This window comes from Pelodiscus sinensis, chromosome 4 (genome assembly GCF_049634645.1).
Source record: "Pelodiscus sinensis isolate JC-2024 chromosome 4, ASM4963464v1, whole genome shotgun sequence".
In the NCBI taxonomy this organism is placed as follows: domain Eukaryota; kingdom Metazoa; phylum Chordata; order Testudines; family Trionychidae; genus Pelodiscus; species Pelodiscus sinensis.
Window position 1 is genome coordinate 87,586,944 of NC_134714.1, and position 18,973 is coordinate 87,605,916.

At 41.1% G+C, this 18,973-nt stretch overlaps 1 protein-coding gene and 1 long non-coding RNA gene across 12 annotated transcripts in view; one reads left to right on the top strand and one right to left on the bottom strand.

The window, feature by feature from the left end:
* Positions 1-18,973, top strand: part of SHANK2 (SH3 and multiple ankyrin repeat domains 2) — a 690,873-nt gene that overhangs the window by 289,645 nt on the left and 382,255 nt on the right. For all 11 annotated transcript variants that reach the window (XM_075927697.1, XM_075927699.1, XM_075927698.1 and 8 more), the window contains one exon: positions 8,491-8,660. In XM_075927697.1, the coding sequence (XP_075783812.1) occupies positions 8,491-8,660 (170 nt within the window). The remainder of the gene's footprint in view (positions 1-8,490; positions 8,661-18,973) is intronic.
* LOC142829168 (uncharacterized) overlaps positions 1-18,973 on the bottom strand; it is a 139,876-nt gene that overhangs the window by 57,452 nt on the left and 63,451 nt on the right. The window contains exons 4-5 of the long non-coding RNA XR_012903549.1: positions 18,688-18,759; positions 12,076-12,319 (exon numbers count right to left, since the gene is read on the bottom strand). This is a non-coding gene — a long non-coding RNA (uncharacterized LOC142829168). The remainder of the gene's footprint in view (positions 1-12,075; positions 12,320-18,687; positions 18,760-18,973) is intronic.

The window sequence follows — 18,973 nt, forward strand, 5'->3', positions numbered from 1 at the left end:
TTCCTACAGCTTGAAATAGATCATTTTATGGGCACACTGATCACAATATTCATTCATACAGATTCATTGTAAATATCCATCTTGGGCCTTGGGTATATGTGAACATTTGAATAAAATCATGGCATTGGAACAATGTCCAAAAGCTAAACTTGCCAATGCCTTTAACCATTGCTTTCAGATACTTCTATCCACTCCATCCCTTTCCTCACAAAGCCTGCATAAACAGGTAAGGCTAGCAATATGGTCTGAAGCTTACCAAATCATGCTCCGGTATCCTCTGCCAGCCCCCTCCTGTTTCAAGCAGGCTGCTAATAGACCGGGGGGAGGGGTTTAAAAAGGAACATTCTGATTTTTTCAATTCAAAATTTCCTTTTGTTTTGATTTTATTTTAAAAGATTAAACTCAAAAACAAAATGAAACTTTTCATCCAGAATAAACTTTTTTTTTCAGTTTACCAAAGAGTTTGACATTTGAAATGTTTGTTTCTGGTTGATCCATAACTGGTTTTTTTTTGTTTTTTGTTTTGTTTTTAATGTTTTGGTTCTGCCAATGAGTTGAAAAATCAGTTATTCAGACAGCTCTAAATGCAAGTAGCTTGAGAGTCTTATATGGTTGCAACAGCTCTAAAAATCATTGGGAAAGAGAGGTTCTCTGAGATGCTAATGACCAAACTGTCTCTCATGGCTGTAGCCTGCTTACTTTACAATAGGGTGAGAGTACTGTCGGCCATCATAGAGCTGATGGACCCTGAGTCAATTGCTTTCTTTCAGCCTCCTTCCCAGATAATACTCAAGTCCAGCTAGAGGTAATATATCCAATTCTGCAGCATATCGAAGTCCCACTTCCCCTCTTCTGGAGTTGAACAGTGTGCAGGAAGGAAGAAAAAGTGAAGTAATGAGGAATTCCTATGAGGCTGGTTACGGTGGCTAGAGGGTGGGAAGTAAAGCTGGGGAGGGGCAGCAGCTAGAAGCTGTGGTGGTAGGGAGCAAGCATCTTCTCTTCCCACTTTCCTCAGTACCCTATCACTTGAGAATTTTGGTGCTTTATTTCTTCCCCTCTTGACCAGCGTGTGCCTCATATCAACCTAGTTATGGATAGTGCCAGGTGGATGAGAAGTCTTGCTTTACTGGAGAAAGGTGGGTGCTGGCATATCTTGTAATAGAACAAAATCAATAATCTAGAGAATAATTTATCTTATAAAAATGTCAGTACACTCCAGAATGCTGCCTTATAAAGGGATAATTACAGTTAGGGAGAGAGTAAGAGACTCAAATAGAATTTAAATACATTTGATCCAATAAACTTAGTTTTATGTCAACCAAAATAATGGACATTCTCTGTCATATTTCCTCATCTCAATATGAAAAATGAAAAAAACTAGTATTGTCAAGTAACAGTATTGGCCACTTTTGAACATCACTTTGATATTATGTATAATAGATTTATCTCTAAATTTGTAGACGTTCACCAAATTCTCTCTTTTTTTTTAAGTTATCACTTTCTTATTACTTTCTTCCATTACTTTGATCCTTATTTTTCTCCTTCTCCTTTTCTGTTATGGGACCCAGCTAAACCCTGTTTTCTGATATTGACATTAACAATGCCCCCAGAGCTGTCTAATGTTTCACTTTACATTTATCAACATTAAATTTCATTTGCCATTTTGTTGCCCAGTGACTTGGTGAGATCTTTTTGAAGCTCTTCACAGTCTGCTTTGGTCTTAACTATTTTGAGCAGATTGGTATCATCTGCATATTTTGCCACCTCACTGTTTACCCCTTTCTCTAGATCCTTTATAAATAAATTGAATAGGATTGGTCCCAGGACAGACCCTTGGGGAACACCGCTAGTTACCTCTCTCCACTTGGAAAACTTACCATTTATTCCTACCCTTTGTTTCCTCTCTTTTAACCAGTTATCAATCCACGAAAGGACCTTTCCTGTTATCCCATGACAACTTACTTTACTTAAGAGCCTTTGGTGAGTGACCATGTCAAAGGCTTTCTGTAAATCTAACCATACTATATCCACTTGATCCCCCTTGTCCACATGTTTGTTGACCCCCTCAAAGAACTCTAGCAGATTAGTAAGACATGATTTCCCTTTACAGAAACCATGTTGACTTTCCCCCAACAAATTATATTCATCCATGTGTCTGACAATTTTATTCTTTACTATAGTTTCAAATGATTTGCCCTGATTACCAGTCTGTAATTGCCAGGATTACCTCTAGAGCCCTATTAAAATATTGGTGTCATGTTAGCTATCTTCCAATCACTAGGTATGGAAGCCGATTTAAAGGATAGGTTATAAACCACAGGTAATAGTTCTGCAACTTCACATTTGAGTTCTTTCCGAACTCTTGGGTAAATGCCATCGGGTCCGGTGATTTCTTACTGTTAAGTTTATCAATTTGTTCCAATATCTTCTCTAATGACACCTCAATCTGGGACAATTCCTCAGATTTGTCACCTAAAAAGAATGGCTCAGGTTTGGGAATCTCCCCAATATTCTCAGCCGTGAAGACCGAAGCAAAGGATTCAGTTATCTTCTGTGCTATGACTTTATCATCTTTGAGTGCTCCGTTAGCATCTTGATCGTCCAAGGACTCCACTGGTTCTTTAGCTGGCTTTCTATTTCTGTTGTACTTAAAAACATTTTACTATTACTTTTTGAGTTTCTGGCTAGCTGTTCTTCAAACTCCTTTTTTGCTTTTCTTATTATATTTTTATGCTTACTTTGACAAAGTTTACTGTCCTTTCTATTTTCCTCACTAGGATTTGATTTCCACTTTTTAAAAGATCTTTTTATCTGATACTGCTTCTTTTTTCCTAGTTAAGCCACAGTGGCACTCTTTTGGTTCTCTTACTGTGTTTTTTAATTTGGGGTATACATTTAAATTGGGCCTCTATTATGGTGTCTTTGAAAAGTTTCCATTCACCGTGCAGAGATTTTACTTTTGTCACTGTACTTTTTAATTTTTGTTTATCTAACTTCCTCATTTTTGTGTAGTTCCCCTTTCTGAAATTAAATGCCACAGTATTGGGCTGCTGATGTGTTTTTCCTACCACAGGGATGTTACATTTTATTAATTTATGGTCACTATTTCCAAGTAGTCCAGTTATATTTATCTCTTGAACCAGATCCTGTGCTCCACTTAGGGCTAAATCAAGAATAGCCTCTCCCCTTGTGGGTTCCAGAATCAGCTGCTCCAAGAAGCAGTCATTTAAGGTATCAAGAAATGTTATCTCTGCATCCCATCCTGAAGGAATGTGATCCCAGTCAATATGGGGATAGTTGAAATTCCCCACTATTATTGAGTTTTTAAATTTGATAGCCTCTGTAATCTCCCTTAGCATTTCATAGTCACTATCACTGTCCTGATCAGATGGTCAATAATATACCCCTACTGCTATATTCTTATTATCGGAGCATGGAATTAATATCCATAGAGATTCTGTGGAATATTTTGGCTCATTTAAGATTTTTACTTCATTTGATTCTACATTTTCTTTCATGTATAGTGCCACTACCCCACCAGCATGATCTGTTCTGTCCTTCCAATATATCTTGTACCGTGGTATGACTATATCCTGTTGATTATCATCATTCCACCAAGTTTCTGTGGATATTAATTCATTTTTTAAAAGAATTTCCTCTGGCTTTTCTCATCCCTCTTCTCTGAATGATTGAATGTTTCATCAGCACGAATATTGATGGAAGTGAATTTCATGCCCGAAAATGTGTGGAGACCAAATGCTAAGCACTCCAGGTGCAAGTATTTGCATTGAAACTACTTGCATATGTAACACAGGGAGACAGAACTGAACATGGGACCATTGCAGTTTAGTACATGAGCGTCTACAGCTTGAGCTACAACTCAGCTGACTCTTGACTAAGGCTGTAGAGGGAACTCATACTTTCTCTCTGCAAGTGGTCTAAGTGCCACTATACCATGCCATGTAGATGTGTGGGTTACACAAACACTCACTCAAACATGGATTAGAAAAAATGGTATAGAAAGGCCAGTAGAAAGTGGCTGGTCATGTGGTTCTATCTCTTACTTCCAGCTTTTAAACTTGTTGAAGACCACTAAAAACACTTTCCTAATGTTCTCTGTAACCATTTGCTGTAGTTACCCAGGGAATTTTGCAGTCATGAATAGGGGTATACACGGAGGACTCTCTCCACAAATTGTGTTCTTTGAAGTGTCACCATGCCTTAATCTCTGGCTTAAAGGAGAATTCTTGTTCTCTCCCCTTGCTATTTGTAAATGATTCACTCAAATCAAACTGTCCCTCACTTTAGTCTGAAAAGCCTCAGTCAATTCAACAAAAGTCTTTTGTGGCTTTCTTCCACAGACCAAAGAAAGCAAAAGGAATGAAAATGAGTAGCTTGCTTGAGTCATTCCCCGAAAAAACAAATACATTTTCCATAAATCAGTCTTTCTGTCAATGCATGATAAGCACCTCCTGCTCCTGAGCCAGCTTTTTTAAAGAGTTCTTCCATTTCTCAGGAAGAGCTTGCTTCTCCCAACTCTCTGAAAGCCAAACATGTTCATAGTTGTGATTAAACACAGATGCTCTACTTTCTTCCTCTTCTTGGATCTATTTAATTCCTTCCTCTCTCTCTAGATGCAATACATTTATAAACCCCACGAGTGAAGGGAGGACACCTGCGATCATAGAATGGGAAGATTTTCACAAGAAAATCAGTCCTCCTCCTCAAAAAAGAGAGGTTGAATCTTTGATAGGTTTGACATAAGATGCTTGGATGTGACCTTTTGCACAATTATCCTGATCTAGTCCATCCATCTTCTCATATTTTTTCTCCTCAAAATATTAACAAGGTGTCAGGATTAGACTGGGATTTATTGGAATGGAATGTGTCAAATAAGATTGAAGGAAGCAGCATCTGTAGTACTTGGTCCTAGCAACAGAGTTAAGTGAGATCCACTCTCTCAGTAGGGATGAGGACTCTTAAATCAAAGAAGTCGTATTGGTTCATATGCTAACTCTTAAGATTTGGAAGACCTACACTCTTACCAGAATAGAGGGGAGAGGTTGCAACTGCTTTGGAGAATAGGGTCATAATTCAAAATGATCTGGACAAACTGGGAAATGGTCTGAGGTAAATAGTAGGGATGTTAGCTATTAGGTAATTGAATAGTTGCATAAATGTATTAATTCTTATTGGTCACACGACTATTTGATAGTCCCCGGGATGGAGCTGGCAACCAGTGCACTCTGGCCCTATTCCCGGGGAGCTCCCTGAAACCCTGTGCTGCTGCCTCTGTATCACAGGCAAAAGTGTGGGGTGCCAGAAGGGAGCCAATCTATGAGGGAAGCCAGTTTAAAAATCAGCTCCCCTCGCAGACTGGCTGCCTGCCACCCTGCACTGCTGTCTCTTTATCAGAGGCAGCAGTGTGGGGTGGCAGCAGACTTTGTCTGCAGGGGTCCAAGCTTCCTGCAAATGGGGAGTTTGGACCCCTCGTGAACAGGGGCTGCTGCCGTGAAGCATCCTCTGCTCACAGCAGGCCCATGTTTGCCATGGACAGAGACGGCTCCGTGGCAGCTTCCCCTGCCCTACCCCACCACTTCCTCTGTTAGATGCAGCAGCAGTGGTGAGACAGGCGGCACCACGGAGTGCTGGGGTGGGGAGGGCAGCTGGCTTTTAAACCGGCTCTCCCCAGCACCAGCTCCTGATCCCCGCCCTTACTGCTTCTGATACAAAGGCAGCAAGGGTGGGGGAAAAGCATATAGGTAACAATAACTGATAAGCCTAGGCTTATCGGTTAATCTTATAGTTAATTACACATTGACATCCCTAATAAATAGGATGAAGTTCAACAAGGACCAATGCAAAGTCAATCAGTTTCACACATACAAAATGGGAAATGACTATCTAAGAAGGAGTATTGCAGAAAGGGATCTAGGGACCACAGTGGACCCTGCTAAATATGAATCAATAGTGTGACACTTGCAAAAGAAGCAAACATGATTCTGGGATGCATTAACAGAAATGTTGTGAGCAAGTTATGAAAAGTAATTCTTCCCCGCGCTGATTAAGCAACAGCTGTTGTATACTATCTGGTTCTGGGCACCACATTTCAGGAAAGATGTGGAGAAATTGGAGAAAGTCCAGAGAAGAGTAACAAAAATGATTGATGGTCTAGAAAACATGAAAGACTAAATTAATTGGGTTTGTTTAGTTTAGAAAAGAGAAGACTGAGAGGGGACATGATAGCAGCTTTCAAGTACCTAAAAGGGTGTTACAAGAAGGAGGGAGACAAATTATTCTCTCTACCTCCTGAAGATAGGGGCAGCTGCCCAGCTGCAACATGGATGGGGCTGCATTGCGGGCAATAGGCCTAAATTGCAGCAAGGGACGTGTAGGTGGAAAAACTTCCTGTCAGGGTAGTTAAGCACTGGAATAAATTGACTAGGAAGGTTGTGTAACCTCCATCATTGGAGATATTTAAGAGTAGATTGTACAGACATCTGTCATGGATGATGGTGCTCAATCCTGCCAGCAGGGAAGGAGACAGGTCTTGATGACCTCTCGTTGTCCCTTCCAGTTCTAATATTCTATGATTGCATGATAATCTCTATACCGGACCATGCCAATGGAGGTAGGGTTTATAAGAACGCCTGATTATTCTGAGTGGGATTTGTGTATATATTGTAGTGCTGTAACTTGCACAGGCAGGTTGATCTGGTCAGGACAGGGTGGCAGACCTGCTTAGTCTGTAGAATTAGGAGGTGCTGTTTAGGCCTAGGGCACTTGTTATGTAAGCATAGAGATTAGGGGAGAAGAATGGAAAGGGGATGGCTAGTGGGGTCTAGGGTTAACACTAGCTGCCTCTTTCACTTTAAGCAGCTACTATAGCCTAGTGAGGTTTCATCAATAAACCTCCAACTTGTATAGCCACTGGTGGAATCTGTTTTCATTGACACTTGTCCTTGCCAATGAAAGAAAGGAAGGAAAAGTAAGTCTAGAAATCATAAAGTCTGAATTCGAAGGTGCAGCCATTCTTGATAATGTGTGCGTTACTTCAGTGAAATTGATTTGAGTGAGTGGGAAGTTCACTGTGATAAACTTGCCCAACCATCCCTTGATTTACCTTTTATCCATAGCTTTATTGGCATAGTCTTCAATCTTTCCTCCTGGATTATTCTCACCCCCCTTTTTGTTAAAGACAGTTAATCATCTTTGATTTTTGTCCTTCATAAGTTAGAATCCCTACTTTCACTTTCTCTTCTTTACACTAAAAAATATATGTTTGTTAAAGTGCACCTTGATCCCATTAGGCTGAGCTAACCAGTGAATCTCCTTCCTTCCTTTCTTTTCTGAATGCTAGTGTGTGTATTTACCAGCTCAGGCAAAAATACCTGTTTGCTTACCAGTGTCATAATGGTGCTTTTTGTTTAAAAGGATATCACTAGGTCAAATTTTTTAAAAAATCCTTCTCATACTAAGCAGCTACACAAGCATTAACTCATTCTGTTTTTCCCCCTCCCTTTATCTTTTCCCTGTCAACATAGATTACTTCTTTGTATTCTTGTTTATCTTGCATATCTTCTATTTTCAGCATTTCCATGTACTGCTTTTTTGTTCCTTACATTTATCCTTAGCAGTGGAACTGTAGCATGTTGCACGTATTTTATGATGCCTTTTAACATTTTTCCACCCACACTTGAATTTTACCATTTCCTTCCTTGCACCAGAGATAGTTTTTTAACTATTGTAATATTTGATCTTCTGAAAAGAAATATCTTTGTGGTGGTGTGGCCCAATACCAAGCTTCTCTATTTTCCATGCTTTAAATTTAGTGCATCTACACAGCACCATATTTTGAAATAATGCACTATTTGGACACATCCTTTAACACTCGTGGAATGAGAGTTACAGGGATGCCAAAATAGCATGCCTGTTATGTCGAAAAATATTTCAAAATAATAGGTGGGTTTATAAGATGCAGGGTAGCTATTTCAAGATACCTCTAGTAACTGTTTCGGGATACCTGCTGCCTAGATGTATCCTAAGGTGCTGGAGGAACATTTCTTGTTGTTGTTTAAATTTTTTGTTACAGACTAACATAGCTACCCATCTGTGACCTGTAGATTTTGGTGGCTTAAGTGGTTCTACTTATATTTTTTTTTGCAGTGTTGTTATGTGTATGTATATCTATAAAGCATGCGAATTAAATTAGCTGAAGAGTTGGAAGACTGCATGGTTTTCTCAATTATTGTGTTTTCACATTTTGTTGTAACTAAATGGTTGTAAGAAAACCTTTTCCAGTTACAAGATTATCTAAAAATTAGAGTGTCTATACTAACAAACTAGGTTTTTTTTCCAGGAATCTCAATGCAAACTGCCCGCTTATTGCATATTCTCACTGCTAAGTACATTCTGATGTGTTATGAGAACAGGACAATATTAATGTTTACTTTAAATTATAAACTAATGCTGTGTCATTGCAATCCCTAGTGCCGGTTACAATCCCAGTGCCAACAAGGATGCTATTGCTGCCTCGGATTATCAGGGTCCAAAACGCAAACTTTACAGTGCTGTACCTGGAAGACTTTTTATTGTCGTAAAGCCATATCAACCTCAAGGAGAAGGAGAGATTCATCTGCACAAAGGGGACAGGGTAAAAGGTTCGTCTTTTTTCTTTTAGTTCCTGAATAACCATAACATTTTTCTTGTTGTATGCAGATCTTGTTTTTTAAAACCCTGTATTTGTTCATCTATATTAAAAGAATGTATTTTGGTTAGATCATATGATAATAGAGCTACTATTTTCACTCCAGTATTTCTTTACACCAGATTTTGCTAGTAATTTGTGCATTTAGTTATATTTTGTAACCAAAATGTGTTCAACTACTGTTGTATAGTCAGGGTCATCAGTCAGGTTTCAGGGTTCATCCCAATGGGTTCCTGACAGGTCCTCTACTCAGCTGTTGATTATAAACTTTCAGCTGTGTGAATGCATACGTTTGCTCCCCTGTCTAGCATGTTAACCATGTGCAATTAGTTAACATGACAGACTCCCAGAGAGCCCTCAGAGACCACAACTCAGATAAGGATCAAAAACACCTGAGTAGGTTTATTGCCAAATGACATACATTAATAGTTGTCAGCGGACAGACTCACCGCTGTACCACTACACCTGATGTAAGCTGTGACAAATGTGCTAACACCCATTAAGCACCATAGAGCCTCCCCCCCTCCCCATGATCAGCCAGCGATTACCCTTCGAGGTACACTTATAAACACATGTACAAACAAGCCACATATCACTGACGTATCAGGTTGCCACCATTTGTTACCTGGTTACCACCCCTTACCTCGTAGAAGGAGGGCTTGCTTACTTATTCTTCATGCTGTCAACTTCACCCTGGTCCTGAACTTAGGTCAGTATGTACATTATTTATGGGGAGATGGGTGATACCAAAATGTTTCTTATCGAGGTATTCTGTTACAACTGCTCTGGAATGTGCTTTCAACCTATGCTTGTTTCCTTTTGCTCGTCTTTATACTTTAGCTGGCTTATACTCTATTTCTCTTTAGCCAAGTCTCTTTCCTGCCTGCAGCTTCACTGAGCCAAAGTCTTGCTCACTAGATTTCAGGCCTGCTGATTTTATGTTACCAACCCTCAACTTACTACAACTACCATTGTTATAACCAATTTATGAAGTGGGTGCCATTTAAACTCAAAAGCATCTGCAGTAAGAATGGTATATTCCTATCCTACAGGAGGAGGCACAGTATTGCAGTTATTGCAGAGGTCCAAATTTTGAGTTTTAAGGATGTTGTAAACTTGTGGCCTATCCCACCAACCCAGGAAGAAACAAATGCTATGTCTGAGATTGTGTCAGGCTTTACCTCAAGGCAGAATTTTTTGGTGTAAACAAAAATCTTGTAACACCAAAATAAACCAATTCCCAACTCAGCATAGGCATTAGTTCCCAGAGGCTTTCCCCCTTGCTTCTCTCTAAGCCTCTGGAAGGAGGACATACTGACAGGACATGAGACTTGTAGGTAGCCCTTAACCAATTCCTGGCTGTTCTATCGTGACACAGGGGGTCTACTTTAAATAGTGTTGGGGAAAATACCTTTTAAGGTAAAAGGGAAACTAACAGCTACTAGTTTGCTTAGAGGCCAAGAACAAGATCCAATTCAAGATCGAACTTAGGCTATGTCTGTGCTGCCCTGCAGTTCATACTATGGGGCTGCAAAGAGCCTTGCACACCAAAGTGCCATGCTGTAAGTTGCTTATGTGGACACTGTGGGTACAAAAGGGTTCCTTGATCTCATTCATGTAATCTTGTTTGAAGTGGTCTATGTTAATGAAAACTAGCAAACCTTTAGTTTGTATCTGCAGTGTCCAACAGGGAAGTTAATGCACAGCATTTTACTGTTTGCAGCCACGTAATCTGTACAGCAAGGCAGTGTAGACAATGTCTTAGTGTTACTTTTCAGGACAGCAGGTGCATCCCAGAGATGACGTGGCTAGGACCCCATTAACAGCAGATTGAAAGAAAGCATTGTTCTTGTCCTCCTGGATAGTAATATAGTGCCATATTGGTGAAGTTGGTGGAAGTTAAAATGTGGGTAGAAGAACAGGGCACACGCACACATCTTTCCCATCTGTTCCAAAGTAGTTGCGGAATACTTGCATGACTGTGTAGGTTGTCAGTTCTATATACTTATCTACATGATCATTTTAGCTGATATGTGTTTGATTCCTCCACTGCTCAGATTATTAGCCATTATTCATTGAGACATTGGTGCAGATTCTGTGCATCATTCTATGCTCTTTCACTTTAGGGCAAAGGATTCTGCCTCCAAGTCTCCTGCTGAAGATTGCTCTTGTGTGGGGGAGTTCCCAGTGACCATAGAGTTAACATAGTTGCCAGCACAAGGGTCATATTAGGAATGGACACTTTAAGGTTTGAGGTGTGGTCATTGAATGTGGGGAGAATCTGAAGGCAGTGCACTTCAGCTTTCTCTAGATACCAGCAGTCCCTTCGGCCATGGTCTCATGGCCCTGAATAGCTTAAAACAGAGACATCTCAGGACTTCTAGGTTGCACCCCCTACCTGCAAAATGATTATGAATATTAGCATTTGGGATATATTTCCTCCTTGTTTTGATTGTTGAACATAATGGAAGTAGTGGAGAGCATAAATTATGATTTAGCCTAAATATATGGAAAATAGCACAATTAATTTTTTTAAACATTTTCAACGGAACCAAAAATGTAAATTGGAAGTGAGAGTTAGAACTTAAATATTTTAGAAAATTTTCATCAAGATGGCTGTCAATTTTACTGTTGGTGCTCTACTGTTGAATAAGGGTCACATGACTCTGAGTTTAGACAGACATTTCTGCTACCATAGCCTGATGACTTGGATCTCCTCCTTGGTCTTTAGGCTTATGTGAGCCTGACCACTGCTGTAAGTGATATGCCTTTTTGGATAAGACTTTGACTGGGGCTCCAGAAACCCCTTATCATCTGCTTAAAGATCACAGGGTTCTTGTCTGTCCAGGACCATCTGCATAAAATTATCCAATTTATATTCTGCCAGTCAAATAAGTGTGTCAAACCAAGGCTTGGTTAAAAACTGAGAGAAAATAACCATGGAACACAAACAATTTGCCTGAGTATCTGAATGCTTACTTGTGAGACATGTATTAAATCAGGCTTTATCGTAAAATAGAGGAGCTCATATCTCTTAGATATTTTTCTCTCTCTGGTATATCTGCTGGTCACCTGACCATCTTTATCCTTGTTGTCGCTAAAATCCTCTGTCTCCCCTGCATGTGCTTTTCAAGTCTTATGATCTGGGGTAGGTCTTGGTGTCAATGTTCATTATTGTATCAGTGTAAGGGTTTGTGTTCCTGACTACTGTTGTGACTGATCAGCTGTTATCATCTGGAGAGAATGAAAGATTAGGATTCCAATGCATTGATTTTTTTTTTACACTGAGTCTGATATTATCAACTTCTCACCACATCTTTATGGCTTTAAATTGAGCATTTAAAATATCAATTTGTATTCCGCCTTACCTATATTCACCATCCAAGGTGAGTGAACTTTGATGTGCATGTTCATTGTTTTGGGAGTGGATATTAGATCGCGCCTTCAGAACAACCGTTTCCATTTTGTATCATGGCATCTCCCTCTAATGGAAGGAAAATCTAATGGATTTTCCTCAGTCTGAATTCTTGTTAGCTATTTTCCATTGCAATAAAATATACATTGACAGAGTCCAGGCCCTCTTCCTCAGCCACTCACTGCATGGTGATGAAGCTGCAAGAAAAATGACAAGACTACATTAGGAGTTTGTACACTTGTGTTGGCCAAGCTCATAAGCTATGTATTTACCAGGCTCCTATTCCACCCCCAAATTTTCAGGGACTCCCTCCAGATTCCCCAGTCTCTTCTCTACTAGATGTTCTGTCTGTCCTCCATTCCAATAGCTCTGTGTGTACTTGCATTCCCTTCTATGCCAAGGGTCAGTGTACCCCCACACCAGATTTATGTGTTTATTGCCCCCATTACTTCTTTTTGGTCTCCCCCACTGTCTGGGTGCTAAGTCATTCAGTATGTCAGCATGTTGTTGGGGTTCCCCTCAGACGGGTCGGCAAACTTTTCAAACCAAAGAGCTAAACTACATCAAAATTCAGAAACCGTGGTCAACAAAGAGCCATATAAGAGTGCCCATTTGCATGACTGACAATATTGATAATATTACAATATTATTGATAATTGATATGATGATTAATAATAGCATAAAGGAAACATTGTACTCACAGACTTTATTTAATGGGACTTCTGCTGCTGCATCTTTTTGCACATTTCTTTGAAGCTTACATCATAACTGGTTAAATCCAGCTTTATGCCCGCATTCAGGCTGTCTTCTGTCAATTTTAAGGCAGGGGGCTGGGGATGTGGGGGTGCAGGAGTCTGGACTGAGGTGTATGAGGAGCTCAGGATGGGGCATTTGGGTGTATGATGGGCTTAGGGCACAGCATTGGAGTGTGGAGATGCAGGAGTGTTATGGCAGGGGGCTGGAGATGTGGGGGTGCAGGAGTCAATGTTGGAGTCTATGAGGGGCTCAGGGCAAGGGGCTGGTGTGTGTGGGAGGGGCAGGAGACAGGGCAGGGTTCTGGGGGTGGGAAGGAGAGTATGTGGCGGGGGGAGACAAGGAGGGAGATCACTTTACCTGTCTGGGGCTGGGCTGCTGCACCCAGGCAGCAGTGGCTGGATGAGGGGCTGGGCCAGGATTGCCACAGCTGAATTGTGACCTCCCTTGCTACCCATGCCACAGCAGGAGCGGGGGACTGGAGCCAGACCATGGGGCCTCCCCCAGGATCAGGGCCGGGGACAGGACTCTGTGGCCAAATGGGGGCTGGGCTGTGATTGGGGCTATAGCCCTGGCCCTAGCCCCAGCCACAGACCAAGCCACTTGCCACAAAGCCCGCCCTGGGAGTACCCAGGGCAGCCACCACGTGGCCCACCCTGGCTGTTGCTCCAGTCCCGGGAAAGGGCTGAAGCTGGAGCCAGCGCCACGTGGCAGTTACCTGGCTGCAATAAGAATGAGACTTCATTGCGGGCGGCTGCCCCATGTACCAGGGCTGGAGCCAGGGCCATGGTACAGCTGCTCCTGTGGTTGCACCACAGCATGGCTCCAGCTCCATCACATGGGGTAGCAGGGATGGCCAAAAGAATCATATTTGCTGCCGTATTGAGCTATATTTAGTTCGTGAGCCATAGGTTGCCGATTCCTGCTCTAAGACCTCTTCTGCTCGGTTCCCAAAGAACTCTGTTAGATTCCAGTCTCATCACTCAGGTTCCTCTATCTGGCATACGCTATATCTGGCATATGCTTAACTGATCAACTTCAAGCATGAGGGTAGCTGTACATAAGGGGTGGGCGGATTGGGATACTGCTTCCCACTACTCCCATTGGCTGGGAATGGTGATCCATGACCAAAGAGAGCTGCAATCACCCATATTTGTTGAGGTGCAGATAAATATAGTGTTGGCAGCTTGCAAGGGACTAACCCAGCCAGTCCAGATCTGGCCTGCAATCCAGTATTTGCCCACTCCTGGCGTAGGGTGTACTATATGTACAGAGTATCAGAGGGGTAGCCTTGTTAGTCTGAATCTGCATAAACAACGAGAAGTCCTGTGGCACCTTATAGACTAATCTATTTATTGGAGCATAAGCTTTCGTGGGCAAAGACCCACTTCTCAGATGAACGTAGTGGAAATTCCAGAGGCAGGTATAAATATAGAGGCACATGAATAGAAAAGAATACCAATAAAGAAGAAGGCCAGAGATAATGAGGTCAATTCAGTCAGGGAGGATGTAGCCCACTTCTAGTAGCTGATGTGGAGGTGTGAACACCAAGAGAGGAGAAACTGCTTTTGTAGTTGGCTAGCCATTCACAGACTTAGTTTAATCCTAAATTGATAGTGTCAAATTTGCAAATGAATTGTAGCTCTGCAGACATGTACCCAGGAGCCTCCTGCTACAAGACAGGCCCAACAAAGAAAATAACAGAAGATCACTGGCCATCACATACAGTTCCCAGCTAAAACCTCTCCAACGCATCATCAGTGATCTACAACGCATCCTGGACAACGATCCCTCACTCTCACAGACCTTGGGAGGCAGGCCAGTCCTCACCTACAGACAGCCCGCCAACCTGAAGCAAATTCTCACCATCAACTATACACCACACCACAGTAACTCTAACTCAAGAACCAATCCCTGCAACAAACCTCGGTGCCAACTCTGCCCACATATCTACACCAGCGACACCATCACAGGATCTAACCAGATCAGCCACACCATCCCTGGCTCATTGACCTGCACATCTACCAATGTAATATATGCCATTATGTGCCAGCAATGCCCCTCTGCCATATACATTGGCCAAACTGGACAGTCCCTCCGTAAAAGAATAAAAGGACACAAATCAGATATCAGGAATGGTAACATACAAAAATCTGTAGACACACGGTAGAAGATTTAAAAGTAGACATCCTGCAACAAAAAAACTTCAAAAACAGACTTAAAAGAGAAACTGCAGAGCTACAATTCATTTGCAAATTTGACACTATCAGTAAATAAACCTTTCAATAAATGATGCCTCTGCCATGTTTAATTACACATATCATGGGAAGTTGATTACCTCACCCACCTTGTCTCTCTAATATATTTTACTGGACCAACTTCCATTTGTGAAAGAGACAAGTTTTTGAGCTACACAAAGCTCTTCTTCAGGTCTGGGAAAGATATTCAAGATGCCACAGCTACAAGCCATGAGAGGGAACAGATTGTTTAGCATAAATAGTTAACACACCTTTTAAGAGACCATTCAAAGTGCAGTGAAAGATGAGCAGAGATGAGCTAAGGGGTGCTTTGTTAATGGATTTATTCCATAGACCAGAGATGGCCAACCCACGGCTCTCGAGCCACATGCGGCTCTTCACCGCAGAAAGTGTGGCTTGTGAAGCATAACCCGTGGCCCTTGAAGCTGCTCCTAAGCCCCTACAAAGGGCCCCTGGCCTCCAGTTCCCTGGGCTCACCAGATGCAGGGGAGCCATCCAGCGCAGCAAAGCAAAATGGTGCTGGCAAGATGGCGCTGGCCAACGGGAGCCTAATGTGGCCAAAAAGCCAAATTGGAGATTTCATTTATGGGGCAGGTCCTTTTTTTGTTTTTTTTTTTTTTGCTCAACAACTTTTTTCCCTTGGCTCTTTGTGCTATGTCCACCAGAATTTTGGCTCTATGCAGAGGTGATTGAGGAGTTACTTGAAGCTGTGGTAGTGCCAGTTGGCTAACAGGAACTCCATTTGTCCTGTATTTTTCCCCTTTCAGTTTTCCAGATTCCCCAAAATCAATCCTTTGATGCCTTAAACATTCCCTGAGATTTTGAAATTGATTGGATGTGATGTTAAAAAGTTATCACATGAGATTCATAAATATATGCAAACAAATGTCAAGCTGGTTGCAAGGCCTTTACAAGCTCAGCCAACAAAAGAACATACATAGTTCTTCCCTGTAACTGAAAACTCTCTAGACTATTGTTATTGAGTTTAAAAAGTGACCAAATGCTTCAGGCAGTGCATAAAATAGCAGCCTATATTTTCAGCCAATGGCATTAACTGTTTTCCCATAAAACTTAATTAAATGTAAATAAAACTGAAATTAAATCCACTTCTGCTGATACAAAGCTGTCACTCCGCACACACAAAAACAATTCACTGATAAGTCACAAATAAATTGAGGAAGTTGATCTATGTGATTTTTTTATTTTTGCAAGAGGCAAATAAAACTTAGAACATGTGCATTTTATGTATTTGAAATCAAGATAAATAAATAAAACGTCAGCGTAGTGGAGAAAAACATAGTTTATAACTTCATGGTTCTGTGCTGTTCGTTCAGTATAAAATTTTGAAATTAGAGTATTTAATTTAGGATTGAATACTATAATTTCAATAGTGACAGTGTTTTCAGAAAGCACAATCTGTCTGTGACCTGTGCTACAGGACACATTTTCAAACCTGCTTGAAGCCCTAAGATCCCATGATAAGAATTACAATGAAAGTTAGGGATAATGACAGTTAACTCAGGGATAGAGAGAGAACCACATGCTGAGGAGTAGGGTTGGCTTGGAATTACTCATAGGGTACGTCTAGACTACAAGCCTCTTTCGAAAGACAGCGTCTAGACTGCAACCTCTTCTTTCGAAAAAGTGAGCTGTTTAAACCTCGGTGCCAACTCTGCCCACATATATACACCAGCAACACCATCACAGGACCTAACCAGATCAGCCATACTGTCACTGGTACATTCTCCTGCACATCTACCAATGTAATATATGCCATCATGTGCCACAATGCCCCACTGCTATATACATCGGCCAAACTGGACAGTCCCTACGTAAAAGAATCAATGGACACAAATCTGATATTAGGAATGGCAACATACAAAAACCTGTAGGGGAACACTTCAATCTTCCTGGACACACAATTGCAGATCTAAAAGTAGCCATCCTGCAGCAAAAAAACTTCAGGACCAGACTTCAAAAAGAAACTACTGAGCTACAGTCCATCTTCAAGTTTGACACAATCAACTCTGGATTAAACAAAGACTGTGAATGGCTAGCTAACTACAAAAGCAGCTTCTACTCTCTTGGAATTCGCACCTCCAGATCAGCTGCTAGAAGTGGGCCTCATCCTCCTTGATTGGATCCACCTTGTCATCTCCAGCCTGATCCTGGCCTGCATATTTATACCTGCCTCTGGAAATTTCCACTACATGCATCTGATGAAGTGGGTCTTTGCCCACGAAAGCTTATGCTCCTACACTTCAGTTAGTCTATAAGGTGCCACAGGACTCCTCGTCGCTTTTTCAAAAGAGAGCACCCAGGCAGTCTGGATGCTCTCTTTCGAAAAAGCCCTGTTTGCATTCAAGAACGCCTTTTTTCGAAAGAGCACTTTTGAAAAAAGGCGTTCTTCCTCGTGAAATGAGGAGTACCGCTGTCGAAAGAAAAACCGCATTCTTTCGATTTAATTTGAAAGAACGCAGCTGAAGTCTAGACGCAGGTGAAGTTTTTTCGAAAAAAAAGGCTACTTTTTTTAAAAAAAAACCCTGCAGTCTAGACACAGCCATATAGATTAATTGAAAGGAATAAGAAGAGAACAGTTGGAAATGATGGAAGAGGGGGATTCACTTCTGAACTGTAAGATCTTCATTAAGAATAACTGGTAAGATTTCAGTCAGGTGTTTTTTCCCGAAAGTTGGTTTGTTCTTTCTGAGTAATTTGTTAGGGTGGAAGCATGGATCTTTATTGCCACATGTGACTGGTAAAGAAAAGATTGGATTCTGTTCTGGACTCCCACTGTGTGGCCTTGAGGAAAGCTCCCTACATCTTTGTTCCTCAGTTTCTCCTTCTGTAAAATGAGGTTATTGCTACCTATTTACTGACCTTGCAAAGCACTTGGTCATCTTCAGATTGTGAACCCTATGTAAGCCTGAACCCTATGTAAGCCTGTTTATTATATATCTAGCTACTTTAGAAAAATGCTCCTAGTAGTGAGGTGCCATTTTCTTTTTGAAGATGAATGTATATGTCATGGCAAGCATTTGCTAAGAAATGCATGAATGACAATAGATCAAAGTGTCTGGTAGTGGAAGTGTTCAGAGAAAGCTGTGTGTGGGCCAGGTTCAAGTAAAAGCTTTAACTACAGTGTGGTATATTAATAGGACATTGCAGAACCTAGATAAAAATATCCACTTTATTTTTTACCCATTAGTCATACACACTGACATCATTTGTGTGTCTGCCACTCACGATACAAAAAGGGCTATGTCTAACTTACAAAAATAAACCTGATACTTCCGTTTGGCCGGGTAATATCATAGAATTTATATGGAAAATAGCTAACCTTGACCTCTGCACATGGAGAGTTATTTCTTTCAGTATTTTTGCTTGTTTTCTTCAGTTTGTTTAAAAGTCCATCATAGTATATTTGTAAATCACTCATATGTTTATATCTAACCTGGATAATATAACTGATACAAAATATATTAATTACCATTCCCATGGCAGTATTTTTTTATATTTTGAAAATGCTTCAAAACGCAGCAGCGTTTATTTACCATGAATCTCAGAGAAAACACGATGGTCTCCCAAAGTTCCTTGTCTTTAACTGATGAAGAACGTGTAGTTTTCTGTATCAGAAAAATAAGGCAAAGCAATAACATCAGGGTACCCTGCACAGGGATACCAGTCACTGAAATCTACACTATTATATTTGGTGTCTAAATGGTGACAGTTACTAGTGGCTGATTACACTCAGCATGATGGAGAGACAGGCCATTTCTGGTAGCTGAAAAAAACAGTAAACACAAATTCTTTTGGAAAGCACATGGTCTTAAACAGGCT